At 48.3% G+C, this 25821-nt stretch overlaps 1 protein-coding gene across 2 annotated transcripts; it reads right to left on the reverse strand.

The window, feature by feature from the left end:
* Positions 1–7499: 7499 nt before the first annotated feature.
* On the reverse strand, positions 7500–21719 carry BMP4 (bone morphogenetic protein 4). Of its 2 annotated transcripts, none has more exons than XM_039553298.1 (3): positions 21627–21719; positions 9571–9947; positions 7500–8560 (listed from the first exon to the last, which is right to left on the reverse strand). In XM_039553298.1, the coding sequence occupies exons 2-3, from the start codon at positions 9938–9940 to the stop codon at positions 7719–7721; spliced, it is 1212 nt and encodes a 403-aa protein (XP_039409232.1). In that variant the 5' UTR covers positions 9941–9947; positions 21627–21719; the 3' UTR covers positions 7500–7718. The 2 variants fall into 2 exon arrangements, with proteins under 2 accessions (XP_039409232.1, XP_039409231.1); XM_039553297.1 differs by lacking the exon at positions 21627–21719 and adding an exon at positions 10504–10632.
* Positions 21720–25821: the final 4102 nt, after the last annotated feature.

Consider the following 25821-nt stretch of genomic DNA (forward strand, 5'->3'; position numbering starts at 1 on the left):
TGCCCCCCACTACCCATCAATTCAGGAAAGGGCATTTTGACCCCATTCGGATGATGAGAAATAATTTTGTCTGAGGTTGCTTCTCTTTTGGCTGTGGCTGGTGACATCCACAGTGAAACCTGGGATTGCAGGTGCTCCCTGAGTGGCTTTGGGCCGAGGTGCTCACCTGACATCCTGTGCCCAAAGCTGCAGAGACCCCCAGCAGGGGAGAGCTGCTCTCTGCTCTCCTGAGAACCACACTTTGCTTTCCCATTGGTAAAAAGGAGTCACCTCCAAACAAGGATAGATTTATGACCTGAGTGGCCCTGTTGAAGTGGCCCATCTGGGATCTCATTTCTGATAACTGGATTTTTTGTTTTGGTTCCCCAAATGTTCCTAATCAGAGATGAGCAGCCCTTCCCTCTCATTGGTATTTAACCCAAGACACACAAAAAAATCCCCTCCAGCCTCTCATTTTCCTGGCAGAACCAGACCAGGCTGTTCCCTAAGGTTGTTTGATCCTGATGCCAGTCCAGTAAGGTCTGAAACAACTCCCCATGAATGCAGGGATCAGAAAACCAGTCAGCATTTAGCCCTGCCTTTGGCAGCTCTGGGGGAAAATCCTTACTTCATCCATCCCAAGTGTAATTTGGGCTCTCTCGAGTTGTTTTCTGACCAGCAAAGCCCCCAGGTCTTTGTTTTCTGCCATATCCAAGAGAACTGCTCAGCTCTCTGTGGAGCCCTTCTCACCATATTTTGTTGCTTGTACCACCAAATTTTGCTCCCAAATTCCATCCTGCTACTGAGGCACATGTGAGTCCTGCTCAGTGCTACCATTGGTTAATCAGATTAAAAATATTATCTTTGCAAATGATCCTTGGGGACTGCCTCTTACTGGGAAACTGTCCAGCTCTACAAACTGTCTTTCAAGGAACACTGCCATGATTATTTTTAATCCTTTTAAACACCAAAATAAGTAGCGACTCCTCAAGCTGTATATATTAAATCTCTTCAAGTGACACCTAGAAATACCAGTTTCTGATGCTCCAAGCCCAGAAGTGGGAAGGAGCAGGATGTTCCACAGCCTGTCTTGCTTGGGGCCTCTGCCAGAGGCGTTCATGATGTGAATTGAGGCCCTTGGATGAGGGTTCCTGTGGTGAAGAGCAGGAGGGCAGTGCCATGTGGGGTTGGAGCCCTTCTCCTCAGACATCCAAGTAGGAGACACTGATGGAATAAGGGCGCAGTTTTCCTCTTTGATGTAGAACACCACCAAGAAACTCCCCTCCAGTTCCAGCTCAGCAGCGTGGGTGCCCTCAGAGCAGACCCAGAGCCCAGCCACGAGCAGCCAGTGAAGCACCTGTGGGGCTGTGCTGCTTCCACCAGCCCCAACCCAGCCCACAACTTCATCCATTTACTCTCTTCTCCCCAAAGAGCTTTTTCCAGCCTGGAGAAGCATTTTCATAGAATCACAGACTGGTTTGTGTTGGAAGGGACCTTAAAGCTCATCTTGTTCCACCCCCTGCCATGGGCAGGGACACCTTCCATTAGACCAGGTTGTTCCAAAAGACAGGGAAAAAAGGACATAGGTGGCTCTTCACTGAGCTCCCCAGTGCTCCTCCTTCAGAGATAACTGCTTAGTGTGGCATTCAAGCAGAGTGCTTGCTTCTATTTATTTAATTCCCAATTAAACATCCTTCAACCTCCACATCCTGTCCAGGGCTCCCCTGGTGAGGTGTAAAATCAATTTGGCATTTCTGAGCTAATCTTGGCATGAAGGATTCCAGTACTGAATAGCAGGTGTGCATTACAGCCCAGGCAAAACCTGCAAAGCCAATAACAGCAATGCAGATTGTCACCATCTTCCCTCAAGTCTGAGCTGTAAAAGAGCATTGTCTGTATCAGGAGATCACTTCATAACATATAATCTCATATTACTGAAGGAACAGGTGAGGGGCAGGTGGATTACTTGGAAAACCACTTGCTCTTTGCCTGTGGGACTCCACTGTGTCCAAAAACATAAGAACTGTGGGACATGAAGATGAACTTCTAGGTGATGGTTTCAAAACCAATAAAAGGCAACAGTTCAAAAGGAATGGATAAACAAAGTGTGGGAATCTCTGGCACAGGATTACACTGAGAAAAAAAGTTTTAAGATTTATAAAGTAATTCTATAAATTACTGGAAGTAAAGTTCACAGTGGCCTATTAAATACAGTGACCCTGATTTTGGATCTGGAAGCTCTGACCTGTAAATAGCTGGAGACTGATGGGTGCTGCAGAAAAAAGTTGTTACGGACCTGCTGAGCTCCTGACTTCTCCCACAGCACTAGATGGAGAGAATTAGCATGGACTTTTTTCCTTTTTTTTCATTGTGAATATAGAGTAACTTCAACATTTCCCATCCATAGTCTGCTAGAACTGAGGGTCAACGTCTCCTCCAGGAACCGTGTGGTCTCCCTGGATCTGCACATCTGTGATCTCCAGGAAAAAAAGGAGAATCAGACCAAAAGTGGAAAGGAAAATCTGCATCTATAAATACATTCTGTGCCAGCAGCTGAAAGCAGACTGGAAGAAATGCTGATGGTGTAAAGCACCTCAAGTTGCAGCCACGCCTGGAGCACATGGACAGATCCAAAGCATAGGGTTTGGATAAGGATTTCCTTGGCACCCTGGTGTTACACAATGGGCAGCTCATCACAGGCCCTTTCTAGGATGAAATCCTACTGGTGATGGCCTTGTTTGAGCAAAAGGTGCAGGCAGCCCTTGTGGTCTGTAGCACAGCTCTGGGGCTGGGAGTGATACCCCATCCTTGGAAGAGTCCAAGGCCAGGTTGGATGGTGCTTGGAGCAACCTGGGATAGTGGAAGGTGTCCCTGCCCATGGCAGGGGGTGGAACAAGATGAGTTTTAAGGTCCCTTCCAACACAAGCCATCCTGGGACTCTGAGATTTGATGTCCCTGCTCATTGCAGGAGGGTTGGACTCTAAGCCCTTTAAAGGTCCCTTCCATCCCAAAGTATTCTGTGATTCCATGGTGCCTCTTGTGGACATGGATCCCATTAACTCCACCGCCATTGCTCAGCAAATGCGCTCAGAGCAGCTCTCCACAAAGCCAAGCCAGAGTTCTGGGAGAACACAAGGGATCAGTGGGATCTTGCTATTCTTGTGTAAAATATGGAATCAAGGCATGAGCAGGAGGCAGAGGATGAAAAATGCTGACAGTGTAAAAAACAGCACAGAGGTCCAAGATGGGGCAAGTTCTGGATGGACCACTGAGAACCAAAGTCCCAGCACATTTTTTTCATCTGCTGGGTGGAATAAATAACTCACAGCTGATCCAGCAGAACCAGAGCTCCCCATGGAACCTTCAGACCTTCTTGGGCTCTGCTAAGGTGTAAGTGACTGATGGAATTTTTCCTTCACTGCTTGTGTCTTAGTGGGTGCTCTGCAGTCAACCAAGGAGCAAGTTTAAGGCACTTCTTTAAGAAGCCAGGTGAAAATAGGGTATTGAAAATCCTGTTTTACACTTTCAAACTTGAATGCAGGATCCATGAAGTAGATGAGCATTGTCTGGGCCATTTCTGATGCTCCCTGTCATTATCACTTCTGCCTATAATACAACATGGGCTTTGTAGCTTCTTCTCCTTTATATTATACAGGAATCCACCTCTGGTTTGAGGTGAAGTGGTGGATCTTCAGAAGGCCAGACTCTAGACCAGAGAAGAGTTTTGTGCTGCACCACCAGGCACAGACTGAGATGTCAGACACCTCTTCTGGCTCTACCTGCTCTTCATACATGATGCTGCCCAAGTCTCTTCATCTCTCTGTGCTCAAGATCCTTGTCTATAGGGGCTCAGTGATATCTCCTCTTATCTGTTTTGGTCCTGTGATTTCAGATACAGACTCCACGGCAGAGGACATTCAGACCTGCTCTTATGCTATAAAACCCCAGGACAAAGAGAACAAAGCCTCTGTTGATGCCAAAATTTCCAAGGCATCCCAGCTTGACTGTGCTCATCATTTTGTGATGGGTGAGAAGTTTTCCAGAGGTGTCCAAGCAGTGCAGCAGGGAAGGGCCCAGTCTTCCTTTGCTGGCTCCACAGCAAAGCCTCCGTGCTCTTCCCAGAATAGCAATGTGCAAACCTCGGTGCTTCTCTTCCAAACCCATTTGTGTTTTTAGAAACTAATTTGCAAAGCCTTTGCCCCTGTGGCTGCAAGCAAAGCCTGGCTGTCTCTGCAGCCTCCTCAGCAACGGCATCTCTGGGGCAGCAGCTTTGCTCAATATGATGCTGTGAGCTTGGACTTGGGGGTGGATTTACACCTGCCTGAAGAGTCTTAGGATCCTACAAGCCAAGAGGGAAAGGGTTGGGGATGGGATCGGTGTAACCACAGGTCTCTGGGGGGAGCTCCTGACACATGGCAGAGCCTGGGACCCCATTTTCCAGCGTACCTGACCCCACACTCTCACCTGTGCTCAGCAGTAACATCATTCCAGAGCACCAAGAGGCTCTCACCATTGCCACTGTGACCACTGGAATGCAGGGAGCTGGCAAACCCCACTGAGATCTTCTCCTCATTTCCAGTACCCATAAGCCAGGCACACAGTACTTTTTAGGTATCCAAAGCTACAGCCTTCCTGGGGAAAGTGGTGAGTGGGATCGTGGTGAGCTGCAGAGCATCTCCCATCCAGCTCACATTTCTGGGAATGCTGGTCCATGGGCACAGCTGCCAGGACACCGGATGGGGGAAGTGGCTGCAGACCCACCTTCAACCTGCTCCCCTTTTGTTCACAGCTTGGATTGAATAAGGGGGGGATTAAACTGATATGCTTTATCTCAGACCTCCCAAGGATCCCTGCACCAGCCAACACAAACACAGCTCTCCCTCTGAAATAAGTCACATTTGCAAAGAGTAAGTTCCACGGTCAGAGGGATGATGGCACGATAAATTTGTCATATTTTTAAGCAAAGATAAGCACTGGTTGCCTGAGACTAAGCCTCACTCCAGCTCACTCCCTGTTGAAACCAAACCAGCACTTCCCTAGCACAGAGCACTCAGCAAACAGACAGGATCAGTCACCACATTAATTCCAGCACGGGATTAAACCCCATAACTGCTGCAAGAAATGCACAAAACAATGGCCAGAAATACTGTGTGGAATTCCAGGGTCTCTGCACCAGCACTTCACTCCCAGCTTCCCAAGAGCAACCCCGCTCCTCCTTGACAGGATGGTGAAGAGAGCCCAGGTGAAACCCAGCATTAATTGAAGTGGTGGGGAAAAAACACCACTGGCTGTCAGATGGAAACGAGAAAAGGCCTAATTCTGGCTTCTCTACAACTCTGTTGTGTTTTCCTATTTTTAAACGATTTAGCAGTTTGAGAATTTCACTAAGTGCCTCTCCAATCAGACATGGTTACGCAGCAGTTTGCCACCCACGTGTGACAAGGACACACACAGGGACAGGAACCCTCAGCCCCTGTGCTCAGTGTAAAACACAGAAGTTCAGCTGTGATGAATAAATTCCTTAATGCATCTATGAGTATTTTGTCACTGAGATCACGTTTACTGTCAGCAGGTTTATAGCCACAGTTTAGATGCCTATAAATTTTACATAATTAAAATACTTTAGAATTTTTTTTTTTTAAACAGTTGACTTTTTTCCTACACTTTCTAAGCAGAACACCCCATGTCGGATCTCACCAGCTCAGGCAAAGAAAAATCTCCCAAAGGCCTCAGGACAAGAGCAGCACCTACGGAAAAGCAAGTGCCTGTGCCTCCACAGGGTCAAAACTTTGATTTCATCGTTGAAAGGCAATGCAAAAAGAAGCACCAAAATAAACAGCTCCATAAAGCAGCAGGAACGCAGCAAAGCAGTTGGAGGCTCCTCCAGCAAGAATGACCTAAATCCAAGAGGCATTTGTGCAGATGCTGCTCAGCTCCACAAAAACCTCACAGCCTCCAGGACAACCCGGGATGCACAGACAAACAAGGAAGCAAACCTGGGAGAAACCTCTTTCTTTTTAGTAGAGTCACAGTGATTTTTAATTTTTTTTTTTTTCTCAAGGTACCCTCCCCACAGTGGCTGCCCGACATCCAGGGCTGCCGGGGGGCCCAGAGACCCCTTTTCCCACCCGACCCGGGGTTATCGAGGGAGATGTGTGTAATTGCCCTGTCAGGCAGCTGAAAGGCGCTCGCCTTTAGCTGATGCCACTTCAAAATGAAATTCTTTCTTTGGCATGGCTATGTCTGATATGCAGGCATCAAAGGCGAGGCAGCAGGTCGCCGATGCCCCAGGCCACACATTTCCCTTCTAAAGGCAGGAATGAGAGTGTCAGCTCGGGGCCGAGGGGGCCCCGGAGACCCAACACCCATCATTCCTCCATGGGGTGCTGAGAGCCTGGGAGGACCCCCCCAGCACCCGGAGACACCCGAGAGCTCTCCGGCAGTGGATGGGACCCTGTGGCCTGAACACCACTGGGATGGAGGGGTGGGAAAGTCTCACTGGCACAGAGGAGGTCGAGGGCTGGGGTTTTTTCATTCCGAGAGAACCACAGGGCCACGCTCGCCTGCCCCCCTGCAGCTCCCATCTCCTCTCTCCACCTGCACTCTTCAGGGAGCCAAGGCTTTTGGCAAGCTTTCCGCTCCAGTTTTTATTGGTTTCAACTAAGCTGCCCCTTTCGGAGGGTTGGAAAGCTTCAATCGTTAAAGGAAAAGAAGAAAAAAGAAGAAAAAAAGAAAGCATCACACACCCTCACCCTGCTGCCACCTCCCCACTCCCACGACGGCCCCACACCACCCATTCCAGGCACAGCTCCCTATTTTCCAAGCCAAACACAGCCCCTCCAATGCATTTGAGGCAGGGTTTTCAAGGCCCTGGATACCTCCAACTGTACCTGCTTGGCTCCAATCACCTTCCTGCTCGGAAGCAATTTAGAAAGGACACAGCACAGGTAGCTATTAGCTAACACATATTTAACTGCTCCAGATATCTTTTTTTTTTTTTTTTTTTTTGGCATTGTAATGGAGCGATTTGATCTTCAAAGGACCCGTGGAAACCTTTGAAGCTTCCCAATCTCCAGTGGGGAGGGGAGGAGAGGGGGAAAATGTTAATAGTTTTAAAACCTGGGGAACCCTGAAGTCAGAGAAAGGGTATAAAACCCAGCAGGTTTAGCATAAAGCCCTCAGGTAAATCTTCACCTTCTTTTCAAATGCATTTTTGGTGGGTTGCTTTGGAAAGGCTTGGGCCAGGTTAGCAAGGTCGGCTCTATTCCCAGCGGCTCTTAAATCCCCAGGGACCCTCATCTCCCACGAGGCACAACCCCAGCACAGGGGCACCCGAAGTACCTTGGTGAGAAACAGAAAGACTAAAGTTTGCAAAGCCTTTAAATGAAAAAAGGATGGGGGAAAAGGAGTGAAGGAGGAGGGGGTAAGAAGATAAGGAGACAAGATAAACTCCCGGCTGCACTCCCAGCCAGCACAGCCTCAGCAGCACCCTGAGAGGCGAGACACAAAATGCATTTACCTTTAAAATAATGACTCATTTTATTTTTTTCTTTTAATATGTAGTTATAAATATATTTTGTCAAAATATATGATCATTATTGTCAAAAACATTTGCACATAAAGTCATAAATAAGGTCAAGGTGAACGTTTAGTTTAGAGAAGAGTCCAGCTATAGCAAGCAGTTCTGGGGTAGGACGGAAGGGAGAGAGAAGGGGAGGAGAGGGCGGTGGGGAAGGGGGTCAGCGGCACCCGCACCCCTCCACCACCATCTCCTGGTAGTTTTTCAGGACCACCTTGTCATACTCATCCAGGTAGAGCATGGAGATGGCGCTGAGCTCCGTGGGCACACAGCAGGCCTTGGGAATGCTGGAGTTCACGGAGTTCACCAGCGTCTGCACGATGGCGTGGTTCGTGGAGTTGAGGTGGTCGGCCAGAGGGAAGGGGCAGTCCCCGTGGCAGTAAAACGCCTGGTACCCCGGGGGTGCCACGATCCAGTCGTTCCAGCCCACGTCGCTGAAATCCACATAGAGGGCATGGCGGCGGCAGTTTTTTTTGTTCTTGCGGGAACGCTGGTGCTTGGGGCTCCGGCGGGCTCTGCGGGTCAGCGCGTGGCCTCGCCCGTCGTGCCCAAAAGTGACCAGGAGCGGCCTGAGCTGCGCCCAGTCCCCGCGCCCTTGAGGTAAAGATCGGCTAATCCTGACGTGTTTGCCCTGATGAGTCTGTGCGTGGTGGAGGTGGGTAACCTCGATCACCAGCCCGTGGTTCGGCTGCTTGTCCTTGGTCCACCGGATCACGGCCGGGCTCACATCAAAGGTCTCCCAGCGCGTCACGTTGTGGTGCACCAGCCGCGTGTCCAGCAGGCGCGTAATGGCCTGGGCGCGCTCCGACAGCGGCTTCATCACTTCATAAATGTTTATCCGGTGGAAGCCCCTCTCCCACGCCGCGCTCGGCTCCTCCACCTGCTCCCGGTACAGCCGCAGCTCCGCCGAGGAGATCACCTCGTTTTCCGGCACGCTGCTGAGGTTGAAGACGAAGCGGATCCGGGGCGCCTCGCTGGGACCCGGGACGGTCTCCAGGTGCTCTGGAGGGGAGCAGGGAGGGGGGGAAGTGGTAAGACAAGCAAACGAGCACGTCAGCCTCGGGGCACTCAGCCACGGCCCCGGCACAGCCACAGCTCACACCCACGCTTCACCTGCCCGGCAGCCACCGGCTCCTCTCCGCTCCCCCACGCATCCCTCCCGGCCGGACCGGAGCAGCTCCTGCCCGGCACCGCTCCTGCCCCGGCACCGCTCCTGCCCCGGCACCGCTGGCTCACCCGCACCTGGAGCAGTCCACCCCTTCCCATCTCGCCGCCCCGCTCAGGGAGACTTTTTCCCTTTAGCTTTTTCCCCTTTTGCTTTTCCTTCCCCCGCCTCTCCAAAATCATCTCCCCGGCGAGATGCGGCGCCACGGAGCACAGAGGTGCCTTGTTATGGGGGGCAGGGGGAAAAAGAGAAGCAAATTCCAACGCAGTAATGATGCGGCTGGATTAATAATTCAGATTTACTTTGGAAAAGAAACATCCGCTAGGAAACATTTGGATCAGATTACAAGGGTCTATTGAATAAACCTTATAAACACACAGCTGTAAGTATTAAATTCGAGTCGGGGTTTGGGGGGATTTTTTTTCTTTTTTTTTTTTTCTTTTTTTCTTAAGAGTAAAAGCAGGCAGCAATTGCTTTGATAGTTCAAAAGAAACACTCCAGGGGCGAGATCCCGCCCTCGCTTTACTCCCGCATCCGATCCAGAGCCATTAAATCCACGCGAGCCCAGGGAGTGACCCCGAGGCAGAGGCACCAAAGGAAACTCACTGTTGTCAACAGAAGCAAAAGCACTTCAAAATATGGTCAAGCTCGGGTTAAGCACAGGATGCTGGAAAAAATACCGAGCAGCACGCCTGTCACCCACACACGGCAGGCTTGGGGGGGTGGCTTTCCTCCCATAAATTTAGGGCCGGGCACGTCCTGCTTCTAAAGGCATTTGTGAGCTTCCAAACGCAAGGAAATCCCGATCGCTACCGGGACTGGGAATTTACCGCCTCCCATCACTGACCTTCATGGTGGAAGCTCCTCACGGTGTTTGCCCGGCTGGTCGATCGCTCAGGGTACTGCAGGCTAATTTCCTGGAGGCTTTCCTCCTCTTCTCCGGACTGGAGTCGATAGAGATCCAGCATGTAACTAGGAATGACGGCTGACTTGCTGGGCTGAGGCCGCCTTCGCAGCCCAAACATCTGCAGCAGAGTTGTTTCGAAACCCCGCAAGAGTTCATGGCTTTGGGCAGAGCGGCGTCCGGATCCGGCTTGTCCCTGAAGCTCTGCCACTTTCTTCCTGCCGGTCTCAGGGATCAGGCTAGCATGGTTAGTACCTCCTAGAAGGACTTGGCATAGTAGGATGACCATCAGCATTCGGTTACCAGGAATCATGGTGTCTCTGGGGTGTAAAAAACGCGACAACAAACAAGAAGGATAGTCAGGATGAGAAGCGAAACCCCCCTCCTCTTCCGAATATACTTTAAAATAATAATAATAGTAGTAGTAATAATAACAATAAATGGCAAAAGGACACGGGGAGCAGCCCCCATTCGAGCGGCAGCCGGCGCGCCCCGGCGGGCAGGGACCGGCCGCCGGCCCTGGGCTGCCCGCAGCCCCCTCGGGCAGGCGGGCTCCCGGCGCATCCCGGCGCCGCTGCCCCGCAGCCCCCTCGGGCAGGAGGGTTCCCGGCGCATCCCGGCGCCGCTGCCCCGCCGGGACGGGACGGGAGCGGGACCAGCGGCGGCGGCGCCCGGCGGGGAAGGAAGGGGCGCGCGGCTCGGCGCGCTCTGGAGCCGCGTGTTCGAATCCCGCCGCCGGACCCCGGGAGGGAAACCCGGGATAAGAACCGCATAAAGTTTTTTCCCCTTAAAAAAAAAAAAAATAAATAAAATAAATCTCCGCGATGAAAACAAAAAGCGAGGAGCGAGGCGGAGGAAGAAGAGGGCTGTACTCACTGACAGCAAGCAAGGCATATCAGCACAGTCCATGATTCTGGAGAGCCAGCCCGGACCCAGCGCGCCGAAAGCCCCGGGGCAGCGGCTGCCGAGCGCCTCCCGCGATCGCCACCCGGCGCAGTGCAGCCGCCGCCGCCGCCGGCCCCGGTTTTCTGCCGGCCCCGCAGTCACGTGGAGCCGCGCTCGCCGCCAGCCCGGCCCGGCCCGGCCCGGCCCGCCGCCCCCGGCCCGCCCCCGGCCCGGCCCGGCCCCGCGGGGGACGGCCCTGCCCGCCCCGCCGCCAGCGCTCGGGGAGCGGGGGGAGCGCGGGGACCCCCGGCGGAGCGGCCGCGCTCGGACCCTCGGGGCGCGGGACGGGGTCGGCGCGGTGCCCCCGGGATCCCCCCGCGCCGCTCAGGTGCATCCCCGGGGGACCGTCCCGCCCCGCCCTGTCCCCGCACGGCCGGGGCGGGGTCCCCGGGGAGGTCGGGGCACCGCGGGGACCCGGCTGGGGAGGGAGACTCGGGACGGGAAACTCGGGAAGCGGCTGTCCCCTGAGGAGAAGGGAGGGAGAGCTTGGGAACGATAAGCAGCTGCGCGGGGAAAGGGACGGCGGCAGAGTGCGGGTTTCTCCTCTGCTCCCACCACCCCCGAGGGTCTCCTCCCGGGGAGTGGGAGCGCGCTGCCAGCACCGGGGCTTATCCCCGGTGCCTGCCGTGGGTTCCCACTCGCCCTCCAGGTTTTCTCATCCTTCTCCCTGACTGCTTGAATAGCCCTCTCCCTCTTTCCACCAGGCCGGGTTCCCGGACCCCCACCTAGGTGTGCAGCAAGCGCCTTCCCAGGCCCGCACAGGCTGTGTATGGCCACAGCTGACTCCAGAGAGGTACGGTATGGCCACAGCTGGCGGCTCCAGAGAGGTACGGACAGGGGTCTCCGGGAAGAAGGATGCTCCCTGCCCCGCAGTTCAACCACAGCATTGCTCTAGGCCAGCTTGGGGCTGAGAATAAGAACCAGACTTCCCAAGGCTTGAGGCTGCTCCCAGGTGGGGGTTTGGGACAGCCTGGTTTGCCATCAGTACACATTAACTGGATGCAATGCTCTCAGGCACAGGATGGGATTCTTGGGGCTGTCCGGTACAGGACCAGGAGCTGGATTTGGTGATCCTTGTGGGTCCCTTCCAGCTCAGGATATTCTGTGATTCTCTGACACACTGGGGGTGGTGTATGAACAAGGTGTGGAGAAGGCAGCTCTGGGGAAAGACCCCCTAAATGAAGTGTGATGGGTGCCACATACTTTGGAGACACAGAGTAGAGTAAGCAACCCCATGGTAAATAAAGGCAGCTCCACCAGGGCATTAAAATCTGTGCCTTTGTCCTGCTGGGGTATCCCTTTGTGTTGGGCAAACTGTCACCCACAGTGAGAACACTCGGTTAATTTATGAGACCAAAAGATGTGGTCATGGAGTGGCCATGGGAACTCCTAAGCTCATCAATTAACCACAACCAAAAACCAGCTCAAAAACGATGACTGTGGCCACAAACCACGGGGCTGCTGTGCCTGAGCACAGCAAACCCACACCAGCGCCTTGGTGTCCTCCCAGCACTGCCCCAGAGCTCACACACCATCACAGACGCCTTCTTTTCATATTTCACTTTTTTTTTTTAGCTTAGACCTGACCCATGCATTAGAAAAGCCCAGGGATGTCACCGAAAGGACACGCACAGATAAAAGGCAGTGCTGACACTGTAATATCTCTGAGTTATTCCTATACCACTCCGAGTTTAAAAGAAACATCTGTTAGCAAGGTATTTGGACTATGAATCCATCAAAATTTGTGAAATATTGCTATCGCCATTTCAAATGTATCACACTGTGTGTTATTCTTAACAAGGAAAAACAATTTTGGGAGTAGCTGCTGTGCAACTTTTTTAAGTTAAATAACATTTTCATTGAAAATACTCCAGTCTATAAACAAAGTTTACATGAGGGCCTGTATAGCACTGTTCCTAAAACAGACCTCTGGACTGGGAAAGGCAACTGGCTCCCTCTTTGTGGGATGTGTTCCCCTCTTTGTCTGAAGACCTCACTTGGGTTTTGTTAGGATCAGAGAGTGGCGGTGCTGGAAATGTTTGTCCCTGAGGAATTCAGTCGCACGGCATCCAGTGCCTGCTCTCCTAAGCCATCCTGTTAAACTGAGATCCCAAAAATTGCTTATGTAACGCTGGTTAACCATGCCCCTGTGCGAGGAGGTGGCCAGCTGGGGCCAGAGAGCCAGGGCAGAGCAGTGTAGTTTGGGCTCTCGCAGGAGGCAAGAGCGTATTTGAGTAGCTCCTTGGTTACTAAGAAGTGTTAGTCATGGGGAAAGCTGTAGTATTTATTCCGTAAAATGTAAATACATAACCCAAACCACAAAGGAATAACCATGGATGGAAATAGTGTAGCGTTTACTGAAGGAGCTGGGCTGACTTTCTGCAGAAGCTGTATTTCCTCAGCCCCATAGAGCGTAATTCACCTTGAACGGAGCTTCTGCTCCAGCCCGTGGAGTTACACATCGGCTGAACTCGGTCCAGGCACACTAAACAACCCAGTGTGTTACATATTCCAACCAAAAAAGTGATGCCAAAACGGAGCTAAAAATACAAATGTGGAAGGTTTGAAAAGCAAACACTGCTTAATTCAGCGGTAGATGCAGCATTAAAGATCCAGCACATCAAAAACAGAGAACATTGTGTCTCCACTCAATGCAAGGCTCAGCTCCCCTGATCACACCTCACATGGGTGAGAGGGGACTGATGGTGGTCTTGCCTGTGACCCAGTCCTGGCCTGACTTTGGGATCTGTTGCCAGGTTTTTTCCTCTCTGTCTTCTGTGAGAAACCTTCTGGGAATCTCTGCACCTGGACAGCAAGACCATTGGTCTCCTCTGGAAGCAAAGCACTGGGGCATTGGGGACATCATCCTGCAAAGACTGGCCAGACAAAGGAGTGATTCATCATGTGCAGACCTTGGCTGTGACAGTAGACTTTGTTGGTGGCAGCAAGAAGCCCAGGTGTCCTGGAGCCCCAGTGCCCAGCTCTGCTTGCAGGGGTCATTAGCTGAGGGGCAATTATTTGCTCACTTTTGTTTCAATCATGGGTTTGCCCAGACATGTTCCTGATAAAATCCCAGCCACTCACATCTGACCCATTTCCAGGTTTTCTGTACTCAGGACCTACCAGCAAGCACTGCAGGTTGAGGTTCAGCACCTCTAGAAATTAGGCCAGCTCTGTTTACAAGGGAAACTTCTCCTCTAATGGCAGCATTTCAGGAGATGCCTCTGGACTCAGACCTTCCCAAACCAGTTCTTGCATCCTATGTTATTTTTAGAGCAGCTGCACCTTTTTGGGCTCTAAAGTTTGCAAACAACCCGCCTTGGGAAAAACAAAAAAGAAAGAAAAAAAAAACAAGTGAACTTGCCTCACCAGATTTGTGCTTGAGCAGAAACAAGCCTAAAACCATAAATAAATAAATAAATAAATAAATGCCTATGTCAGAGACATTTTGGTGACATGAATTACAGGAGGAGATGCCCATAAGTGTGCTAAGATCAATTCCCTCCTACCCTTTCCTTTCATCTGCCCAAGCTTGTCAATTAAAACAAAGGGAACTGAGCAAACAACTCCAAGGGATTACATTTTCCAAAGTAGCTCTTCACTAAAGAGCCGACTGGTAAAAACAAGTGCAGCTGCTTGAATGGCGAAAGGAACATTTTTTACAACCACTCTGAGATTTTCATGATTTCTCGGAGTACTTCAGAGCTGGCCTGTTCTACCAGAATGTTCTACCTCCTCTTGAATAAATAAATTCATACTTCTCCTAAAACACAGAACTGGGCCCAGCTTGGACTTTATTTCTGTTTTACATTTAAGTGTCTCTGCCGAGGTGTCAGGACCACGTCTAGAACCACTCCTGAGCTAAGAGGAGAATCAGGTTCAGCACTGCTGTTTTATTCCAAACAGGGTTTTTTTTTTTTTTACAAATCCCTCCAAAAACACTGTGTGGGAACATTAAAATAATGCAGTTCTAAAAAGGCAGTCCTTGGTAATCAGACACATGACAGTCAAAACAGTAGGATTGTCTGCTCTTTTCTATTTTTAAGTTTTTAAGGATGATTTTTATTGTTTTGAGAATGCTATTAAAAGGTTGGCTGTCCCACGCAGGGTGAATCTTAAGTTGCTGTTACTTGACTCATTCACTTTGTCACTTTTCAGAGATGCCCAAGAGTGAGCAAGGGTAGGAATGTCACCCCTTGTTGTTCATACAGACACTGTCTGTCTTCTGCTGTGAGAGTGTGAGATCTCTACCGCTAAATATTGTTCATTTAGAGATGACGGGCCTCAAAATTCGGAGGTGTGGATCTTTCGGGCTGGACATCAAGAAGAATTCCTTCACAGAAAGGGTGGTTAGGCATTGGAATGGGCTGTCCTGGGAGGGAATGGAATCAGCATCCCTGGAGGTTTCAAGAAATGGCTCAGTGCTCTGGTCTGCTTGGGAAGGTGGTGATCGGTCAGAGGTTGGACCCGGTGATCTTGGAGGTTTTTTCCAACCTTAAAGTTCCTGTGATTTCATGATTAGGGAACACATTCAGCAACACGACTCATAAAATAGAGGGAGAACCGTTTTAATGGTCTGTTGTTAAAATTCCCCTGAGCTGTGTTAGAAACACATCTGTTGTAAAATCATCTCCACATCAATGGATTTCCTCGAGGGATGTTACAAGAAGAACACGCACTGATTTCATCCAGCTTTTGGAAAGAATCGCTGCCTTTAGCCCATGTTTGCTTCTGCACTGTGTTGCTCCCCACCCCATCAAAACCTCATCCCTGTGAAGCAAGGAAGACCTCCAGAAGATGAAGGACTCATTCCTCCTGCTCTGCAATTGTGGCTGGTACTAATAAAGCCCATCATTCTCCTAACGAGCGCCGTCCAGCCATGTGGCTACTGGAGACAAGCAGATTCCTTTTGGATCTGATGAATCATGAAGGCTTTTGGAGAATAGCACAGGGCTGGCAGCTCCCTGACCTTACAAACCACTCAGTGTGTCTCTAGCCCTGAGATGTGGCTTTGTCTGACTTCTGCTGTGACTGATATTTCGCTCTCCCTCACAGCCAAAATCTGCAATTCCACACAACCACATAGCACCTCCGGGGTGCCGACATTTGTCTTTGTCCTTTAATTGCAGCTTGAGATCTGCTGCCAGCAGAAACTTTAATGATCTCAAACACTACTACAAGGTGTAAATAAGCAGAGCAGGACAATTGCTGTAGAAATAATTCACGTGAGCTCTACTGGATTTTTAGCAATAGCAAAGGATTTTACTGGTAGGTGTTATAGCAAGTGCTGGGAAATGTCAGCACATGGATGAATTTAGAGTTCATTAATGTGAACATCCTCACCTGAAAGCAGAGAGGAAGGATCCTGCCCAGGAGTCCCTCTTGGGAAACATGGCTATGCCCTGTGGCCTCCATCTCCAGCAATAACAAACTGGTGGGGCTCGTTTATACCAGTTGCCTGGTGACAAAGTTCATACTCACAATTAATCATCATTCTTAGAAAGTGCTCACTGAATAAACTTACACAGGGTGTGTGTGAGAGCAGAGCACGAGCCTCCCACAGACACGTGACACTGAAAAGATGGTTTCTGAGGGAAAGGCTCCTGCTCATACTGTCACAGAATATCCTGAGTTGGAAGAGACTCAGAAGGATCAGAGTCCAACTCCTGGCCCTGCACAGACACCCCAACAATCCCACCCTGGGCATCCCTGAGAGCATTGTCCAAACACTTCTGGAGCTCTGGCAGCCTTGGGGCTGTGGCCATTCCCCTGGGCAGTGCCCAGCACCCTCTGGGGGAAGAGCCTTTTCCTGATGCCCAGTCTAAACCTGACACAGCTGCAGTCCTTCCTGACAAACCTTTCAGCAGGACCTACTCCAGCCCAGCATGGCAAGGCTCTCTGTTCTATTATTGATCAAGCAAGCTAACGAGTGAGGTGTTAGCTGGGTTTATTTTCAATTAGAGACGTTCTTACTTACTATTACCTGCTCTACCTCGTTGTGGGGCAATAAAAAAAACACTTGTAAGCAGAATCAAAGCCCACCTTCTGCCCCAAATAACCATGACCCGAAAGTACTTGAGCGGGAATGCAGTTTGTGTCAACAGTAGTGAAACCTGGTTTCATTTTTGGCTTTTTTCTACATAAGCAATTATCTGTTTTCCTCTTCCCTGCTTCCATCATGCACAGACACTGACTCAGCAGCCCAAAGGAGGCCTACTCCAACCTGGGAAGTTCAAAGGTGATAGATTTGGTGCAGAGCTACAAGTACTGGGATGCCTAAAGGAAGGTTGTCCTAGTGATGAAGGACCTGATTTGGACTTCAGAAGGTCTAGGTTCAGCTTTGTGCTTCTGTGACAGTGGCTGAATCATCAGGAATCTACTTTATCCAAGTGGTTAGGAGTATATTAAACAGTGAAGAGTAATTAAGAAGAGGCAATTAGAACTAAAAGCAGGTCAGAGCCTCCATTCTGGAAGAACAAGAGTATTTTGCACCCTTCTCAGAAATAAATAAAAAATAAACATTACTTCTGAAGAGGTCCTCAATTTCCATCCCAACAAACAAAAGGCTTTTAAACCATTTCAGTGGGACTCCAACTCCTGGGAAAATACTGGATGAGTAACAGGATATGGAGACTCTGTATGATCTCTCACTGACAGCATGTGGAACAAAAATTGTACTGCCCTGTCCATCACTGGAGAGACCCTGGTGATTCACTGTCACCCATGGCAGAGGAAGAGGAAGGAGAAGGAGGAAGAGAAGGAGAAGGATGAGAAGGAGAAGGAGAAGGAGAAGGAGAAGGAGAAGGAGAAGAATGAGAATGAGAAGAAAAAGAAGGAGGAGAAAAATTAAAAGAAAAAGAAGAAGGCGGAGAATAGGAGGAAGAAGGGAAGAAGAAGCAAAACTGAATATGCCTGGAAACGAGAGATTAAACACATTGTAGTCAGAGCTGGGTTTCCAGCATTTTTCAGAAATACTCATCAGGGCTTTACATTACTGGCTGGCAGCCACGTGGCCTGTGAACTGAAGGGAGGCCAATTTCTTGACCTGCAGGTTTCAATGCAAAGACAGTCTGTCCTCTCTGATACCTTATCCAAACGATGTGGGCAAACCAGCGTCGTACGTGCGTTCCGTGCGTGTCTGATCCCACAGGCAAACCAGCCTTTCTATTTCTATTTCCTAAAATATCAGCCACCAAATAGCTTACAGAGGGATAAAACTGAAGAACAGGGTCAAATAAAAAAATAAAAAAGGAGGAGAGGGACTTTTAGAAAGGAATATCTAAAAGTCAATTTGAAGAGAAAAAAAGTGAAATGGCAAAAAATGAGTGAGTCTGGAGACAGCTCATATCTCTCTCTTGCATATGAAGGGGCCTTGGAAGTGAGGGGGTGCTCACCTCCACAGAGGTCCACCTGGGCAGAGGGTTTACAGAGCCAGACCCCAGAGGATCAGCAGGAACGTAGAACAGGAGAGAAAACCGATATGGAAAAGAAGTGAAAACCAAGAAGGCAAATTCAGACTGGGCAAAGGGCCAAGGCAAGGCCAAGTGCAATTCTAGAAAACAGGACTGGAGCCAGAGGCACCAAGGTGTCATGACAGGCCTGCACTGGTCTGCAATTACAACCCAGAATGATGCACCTGCCAGGAGCACAGCATCACCCAGACAGGATGAGAAATAGGCTTAAAACAAGATTTTTGAACAAAAGGCTCAGGATGGAGGGCCTGAACTAGCAGTTTCTACTTGTGCAGGATCTGGAGTTAGCATAAGGCTGGTATCTCCCAGTAGCAGCCCCCTGGGCACACAGGAGTTACACTTTGAGTCAGGGAAAGCAGAACTAAGTTAGAACAGTTTCCCTGAGGACCTGTTTGTTCCCCTGGCTTCACCCTGCATTCCTGCTTCTTCCACCTCTGTCCTGCTGACTGTGCTGCCTTTTCCCACCTTCTGTACACATACCTGATAGAGCAGCAAGCCTCAGAACCAGGTATTGTACGCAGCACCACACCCCAATTCGAAGAAATATTGCAAAAAGCAAATGTGCAATGTCATTTATAAAACTGGCATCAGCTCACAAATGTTCCTCTCAAAGACCCAACACTGAGGTTGCTCCATGGCTGCCAGAAAGTCACCTGTCCTGTCTCCAGAGGCCTCAGCAAGTCACTTCATCTCCATCACTCTTTCCCTACATAGCAGTTAGGTGCAAAGTGGTGCAGGAATCCTGATGCCTGTCCTCTCCAGCCCAGGCTGAGAAGCTGAGTGGTGTTGGGGCTTCCAGGATAAAAATGAAGTGTATTAAGGCAGATGTTTGAAGAGCAGAGGATAAAATGAGAAGGTCAAAGAGGACTTAGAGTCCATGAATATTGCCTTGAGTCAGGGATAGTGGAGACAAACCCCAGATCCAAAATACCAAGGTGAGATTGATGGAATCTCTCTCAGGGTGGTGCTACGAGGAGAGCTTGGACTTGCAAAGCTGTTGTGTGAATTTTTTCCCTCTGTTGGGACCACTGGCTGCTCCCAGAACAGCCACCATCCTTTTTCACAGGTTCCCCAACTGTTAAAACGCCAGGAGTCCAGGATGAGACCACCACAGGAGGTGCCTCGATATGGATGGCACAACTGGATCACTTCCATCGTGTTTTCTACTGGAGGAGAGGGACGGGAAGCAGATTCCTGAAGGTATCTATGGAGTTGAGAATCGCTATGACCTGGGGGCTGAGAAAGAGTCACCAGAACTTTGGAGACCCAAACACTGTGTCTATGCTTGCAGGAGGTACACAGCTCCAATGTCTTGGAGTATCTCCCAATTCACTCTCAACCCTTTCCAGAATACAGAGAATTTACCTCACCCAGCATCCTCCCTTCCCTGTCCACACAGGATCACCCCTGGCCTTTTACCCAAGGATCCCTTTTGCACAGGATCACCTTTTACCCAAAACAGCAAAACTCAAAGCCCAGTCTGAAAAAAACACCAAACCTAAAACCTGAAATGAAACCCAAAAACACAGCAGTGTACAAAAGGCATTTTTAAAACAGAAACTGACTGAAGGCTGGGCTCTGTTCTGTTGCTTGAGGCATGTAAATGCTCTATTCATACATTTCAAACTCCTCCCAGCAACAGAGCTCCCAAAACACTTTGTGTCTCTGGGGTGAGCAGCTTCATGTCTCCCATGGCAGAGGGCACACACAGTGATCTGGCTCGCGTTACTGAGCAGGATCAGATGATAGATGAAGATCCATGATACTGAGCAGCAGCTCACAGGTCAAAGTCTTTCCCTTCTGTCTGAAAATCCTCCTGCACCTTTCTTTCCCAAAGTAAGTAGAAGCCCTTCATTCTCCAAAGGCTTTTGTTGCTACCAAGCTTTATGTACTTACACATCCCTGCTAGAACAAGACTTCAGCACAAGAGAATTGGCACAGTATGTTCCAGCTCACATAATTTTATTTACTTTTTGTTATACTAAAATCTTTTGTAAAACTGTTGATTCTACTGCCCCATGAGAGGTGAATTGTAAATCCAGCCAAAAAAATCCTGCCCCACATCCCTGCATCTTAGAAAACGTAGGTTTGTTACTTTTCAGTCTCTTTGTATGCTGTTAGATTTTCTCTCTGTAATTTTATGCTGCTCAGGCACCTAATGACCTAAGTGGTCCCAGGAGAGAGGAATTGGCTTCCTCTAAGAAAAAAAAAAAAATAACAAAAGAAGGGGTGTTTATTTGCAATTTACCTTACCTGACTTGTTTAAAGTGTTATCAGAATGCAAGCACCTACTTTCTTCTCTTCATTTTCAGTCGATATCCAAGATTTGCTTGAATTGAGAATGTCTAAAGCCTCAGGCATGATCCTGGGTGTTCTCAAGACTTAAATGCCACTGCTTAAAGAGTTAAAGATCTAGATGGCTGCACTAAGAGGATGATAAACTAATCACTCACTCACTGCTGGTGAGCCTGGTGTCATTTACTGAAACATGGAATGCATTTAACAATGTAAGAGAAACTCCATGCAGTGCAAAAGCCAAAGATTATTGTTAGATTGTCAGGGTTTACTTTGGAGAAAGTCCTCAGTCTAATTACCTACGTTTAAGCAACAGAAGTATTTTTGCCCTCATTGAAGAAGTTCACATTTTCCTTTCAAGCCAATGGGTGGTTTGGGGTTTTTTTAATGCTACTAAGGATTGCAGAGTCTGTTCAGGGGGCTACAAAAATTTAAGACAGGGACTAGGTAGAAGAAGTAATTCTTCCAGGAAGCAAGTAAAAAATGTTTCCTATCGTCATAATCATGAGAAAAGTAGAAATAAAAATTAGACTACTAGTACTGAACATTTACCTACTGGTTTGTGTCTTCCAGTTCTGTGAAATGGCTGGAAAGAAAAGGACAGCTCTTGGCCATCAACAGAAATGCATATTTGAAAGCCACACTCTTTTTTAATGCTATTGGAAAAAAATACTTTAAATCCTTTTCACTGCAATCTCTGAGCCTTGAAGGAAAAGAAAGAGCAGGTCCAACATTTTGGTTTTGCACTTTTTACACCAGAATTTGGTGATATTGGCAGTTTTTCTTAAAATGAGATCTTGGTTAAAGATCAAGATACCAAACATTAATAAAATGTCAAAGGGATTTTGTGGCGCTCACCCAGTGGGCATCCAAACTGCAAATATCACTTTATTCTCTTTTACTCTATTAAACTTCAACTCCCTTGTGTGAGCAGTTGGTACAGGACCCTTTCCCAGCACACCAAATCCCAGAGCTACTCCCAGTGGATGCCACCAGAAGATTTTTGTTGATAGGAAAGCAAGGCCTGGAGTGACAGAGCCAAATGAAGGTGTGACCATAACTCATCGTTGTGGATCAGTGTCACTTTGACCCAGCAAACATGGGCAAAACCAGGCAGTGCAGTGACATCAACATGTCCTGGCAGCCAAAGCAGCCTCCTGAGACTCTGGCTGGGTGCTCTGATGTGGCCATTGCATATCCCTGCACACCAGTGTCAGTCTGACCCGATAAACACAGGTAATAAAAGCAGAGGAAGCAACACCAGCTTAGCAAGTGTTAACTGCTTACCCGTTCTCCAGAGACTCACAGTGGGCACTCTGCTCCCCAGCTCGGACAAAGCTTGTCCCATAGCTCTGCTGCTGTGACCCAAATGACTTCTGACGAGAAGGAGGAGGAGGCAGAAACACCTTCTAATGACACCTGCCTTCATGACAAGCCTGGCAAGACAGCACATGATCATTTTCCCTGCTGGGTGATGGCTGGTGGTTCAGGCAGTTCTGCTGACCTCGGTTAGGGCAGTCTCTGAAGAAGAAAGCAAAGCTCCAGCCTGAATCAAAGGATCAAAATCCAGCTGTATAGGTGGAAATTCAACTGATCAAACAGAGATGTCTTCAGCATCGTCCTGAATGGAACATCAAAAATAGATCAGATTGTTCTCAAGCAGTGGCTATTTTCCTGCACACCTAAAAGGAGAATCCAAATGAGTAAGTCAGGTGTTGCTGTGCACACTGTAAAGATCTAAAGGCAGCAAAGAGAAATGCTATTCAAAGGAACCTGCTCTTCCTGTTGTGTAAACCTCTCCCTCTACAAAGAGGCAACATTTTCCCTAGGAACTGTGTGACAACACTTGCTTCACTGCACTGCATGAAAGAGAGAGCAAACACTTTGAGATCAGTGGGACCAAAACATGGGTTTTTTTACAAGAGCATGGAGTGACAGGACAAGGGGGAATGACTTTAAACTGACAGAAGTCATGGTCAGATTAGAGAGTAGTAAGAATTTCTTCCCTGTGAGGGTGGGGAGGCCCTGGCACAGGGTGCCCAGAGAAGCTGTGGCTGCCCCTGGATCCCTGCAAGTGTCCAAGGCCAGGCTGGACGGGGCTTGGAGCAGCCTGGGCTGGTGGAAGGTGTCCCTGCCCATGGCAGGGGGATAGAACAAGATGGTCTTTAATGTCCCTTCCATCCCAAACCATTCTAGGAGTCTATAATAAGAACTGGGGAACTTTTGAAATACACTCACAGCTCCACAGACCACAATTGCTACTGCAGAGCAAACTGTTTCTATTTCATCTATATGTGCATGATTTTAGGACTTGAAAAACTGCTGCCCTTGTACTTCTCAGCAGCTAATAAAAACCCTTGTTAGCAACATCTGGATACAAGATAAGGGAACCTTACAAGGAAACATGAGGCATTCAACAGGTTTCTGCAGTGGGTTCTTCGTCGATCCTCTGAGGACTCTGCTCCAAAGTCCGCTGAGGTGTTGGGGTGTTTTTCCACTGACTTCACTGGGCTCCAAACCAAGACCTAAAGCCTCCCTGCTGTGTTTTGGACATTTATTTGTGTTTGATCTGTAATAAGATCTTTCATTTCTCTTATTCCTGTAAAAACAAATAAAGCCAGAGCACAAGAAAGCAACTAAACACATGCTTAGCTTTAAGCATATCCCTAAACCCACTCACTTAAAATCCTTAATTCTATGGACTCCTGGGAAAGAAAAGCACATGCTTAAAGTTAAACACGTGCTTGGGGTCTTTGCTAATTAGTGATGGCCTTGTGTCTTACAGGGCCCTAAACACTTCTTAGAGCATCTGGGGTTTTAGGGCCCATATGGGAGAAATTACATGGAGACCATCTCAAAAGTGCAACTTTTAGTATTGTATCTGATGCTGGAAGCCTTTCTTTAGTGGCTTTAAGACTGATTCTGTTACAACACCATTTACAACTAGTTGAGGGAAGAGTTTCTTAGATACTTGTAAAAATAAGAATATCTAAAACCAGAATCTCTCCTTGGCTAATACTACAACACCAGCTCATCAGGATGATCAGTCCAATCAACCTAAAACTCCTTTTTGGAATGGATGTGCTTATTGGCATCTCAAGAGCAAAACTGTCTGACTTCAGCCAAGGTTTTGTCCCTGACATCCTTCACTTTGCTTAGAGGATAAGTCTGGCTCTGGAAGACAAGTGAGCCTTTACCTTTGGGTCAGGCAGCAAAAGGAAGAACATTCCCAGTAAACTGCACAGAGCAAGAAGCACTTTTTCTCACTGCACCATGTTTATTTTGGACCTCTGCTAAAGTGTTAGAAGTCTCAGCTATCTTGATCAGACAAGGCCTGAAATGTAACATGTCTGACAGGTCAAATCAGTGTTCTTCCCAGGGAGAGAACATTTGGGAAGTTTCTTCACAAAACACATGCTAGCTCACAGGAAACCTCTCACCTTGTCAGCATCTCCTCCACAAGGACTGAAACTTGTCTTTCTGTGGCTCTTGCACTCAGTCTCTTATATGTTCCTGAACTCTTTTTCAAGGTGCATCAGTGCACTCAGCTTCAGATGCTCTTCGACTTTCAGCTCTCTATTAAATTTTATGCTGTCCCCTGTTTATAGATTAATTGTTCTGGAGGCTGAACAATGAGGCCATGTCCATTAGTGAGGAATCTGGATCAGATGTGAGCACACAACGTTTCTCTCAACTGCCAAAGCACTCAGCCTGGTGCTCCTGCTGGCTTTCCTATTTATACAGCCTGTGGGAAGACAGGTGATATCTGAACCCAGCAGAAAGCCTTCAGAAGAATATTTTTTTTGAAAGAAAAGTGATTGTTTGGATGCTTTACATCATGTGGCTGCAGTGTCTTTGATCTGAAACTAGATTTACCACAGCTTCACACTTACCTCTGAGGAACAGGGAAGTTGTGAGTTGATGCATCAACCATCAGAACCACCACGAACAAAAAGCTGCTCCAGGCTGTGCTTGCCTAGAAGCACCAGCTGCACAGTCCTCCCCAGTCCCAAGTCTAGTTAAACACCTAAAATAACCTCAGCTTGGCCCTTGACATTTTAAGGATGGAAAGGAGGATAAACACAGGGAACTTCTCTTGGATCCTTCTGCAGCCCCAGTTTTTAAGCTGGTGATCTCCTTAACTCTCTGATTCTTCAGCGCCAGAGGTCCAGCTTATAGTGACTGTACAGAATAGATGAAACTTTTGTAAGAGGCATCAGATCCACCTTCTCTCAACCTCAAAACAATAGATGCAAAGCAAAAGGGCCCAGGATGTCCATCCAGTGATAAGATCTTGGATGGTTTTTGCAGCTGAAACAGTCGCACTGGTATTTCCAATGTTCTCTGAGCAGCCCATGTAATAAAGGAGAATTTACAACCAAAAACTCACCAGCATCTTCTGTGCTGAGTCTCTGATTGCATTAAAAGTCCTGGAGTTATGATCCACTTTTAAACTACCCTTTGGGGATGACCTACATCACTTGTTGGAGAACAGGGGTTGATATCACTGCAGGCAAGCTGACTGTAGAAAGTCTGCATGAAGGACATACCATACAATTTAAAATTACTCTCTGGTCCCCTGCTCAATGCTTTCCTAGAGACTTCTTTCCCTCCAGCCTGTGTAAATGAAATACTGTCTTCCTTCTGATAGCAAATAGGTAAAAGAGTTTCCCAAGAAAGTTGGGGAAAGAAAATTGTGTTCAATACACTTCCTAAACCCAAAGAAGAATGGAAGGCTGTACTCTCAGTAGACCTCAGAAAATTCACTTCTTTCACCACCAGATGCCTGTTCCCAATGCTAACTCTAACCTCTCTGTTTCCCTTCCTTTCCACACAAGATTGATTCACAGAACTTGATTTAAAGGATGTTTATTTCCATAACAAAAATGATCAGGGGTCTAGAAAACATGACCTATGAGGAAAGATTGAAAGAATTGGGTTTGTTTAGTCTAGAGAAGAAAAGACTGAGGGGGAGACATGATAACAGCCTTCAACTATGTAAAAGGTTGTTGCAGATAGGAAGGTAATAAATTGTTCTCCATGTCCACTGGGTATAAGACAAGAAATAATGGGTTTAAATTGCAGCAAGGACGATATAGGTCAAACATTAGACACGTTTCCTGAGAGGAAGGACAGGTGAGAACTGGAGTAAATTAGTCAAGGAGCTACAGACTCTCCTGTCACCAGGAATGGCTCAGACCTGGCAAACCTTGCCTTGGGGTAGAGGGATAGATCATCTCTCAGGGTCCTCTCTGCCCCTTTTTCTACTGGTCTATATTTATACCAGAGAAAATGATCAAAAGTATATTTGTTCCAAAGAAAGAAAAGAGAAAATCTTTCCTGAGCTCTCCCTGAGATTTTTACTGCTGGTTTTATCTGCAGTTGCAGTGCATTTGAAGGCATCCACATTCATTTTTATTTAGACAATTAATGAAAGGACGATTTTTACAGCCCTATGCCCCTGCACAGGTTTTCTGTTATG

Source organism: Corvus cornix, chromosome 5 (assembly GCF_000738735.6).
Source record: "Corvus cornix cornix isolate S_Up_H32 chromosome 5, ASM73873v5, whole genome shotgun sequence".
In the NCBI taxonomy this organism is placed as follows: domain Eukaryota; kingdom Metazoa; phylum Chordata; class Aves; order Passeriformes; family Corvidae; genus Corvus; species Corvus cornix.

Bases quoted from the DNA above. Each gene is read 5' to 3' on its own strand.
- BMP4 (XM_039553298.1), bottom strand. From the start codon at position 9,940: ATGATTCCTGGTAACCGAATGCTGATGGTCATCCTACTATGCCAAGTC. The intron at 8,561-9,570 runs GTCAGTGATGGG...GCTCCCCTCCAG, and splicing joins GAGGAGCTTCCACCATGAAG to AGCACCTGGAGACCGTCCCG.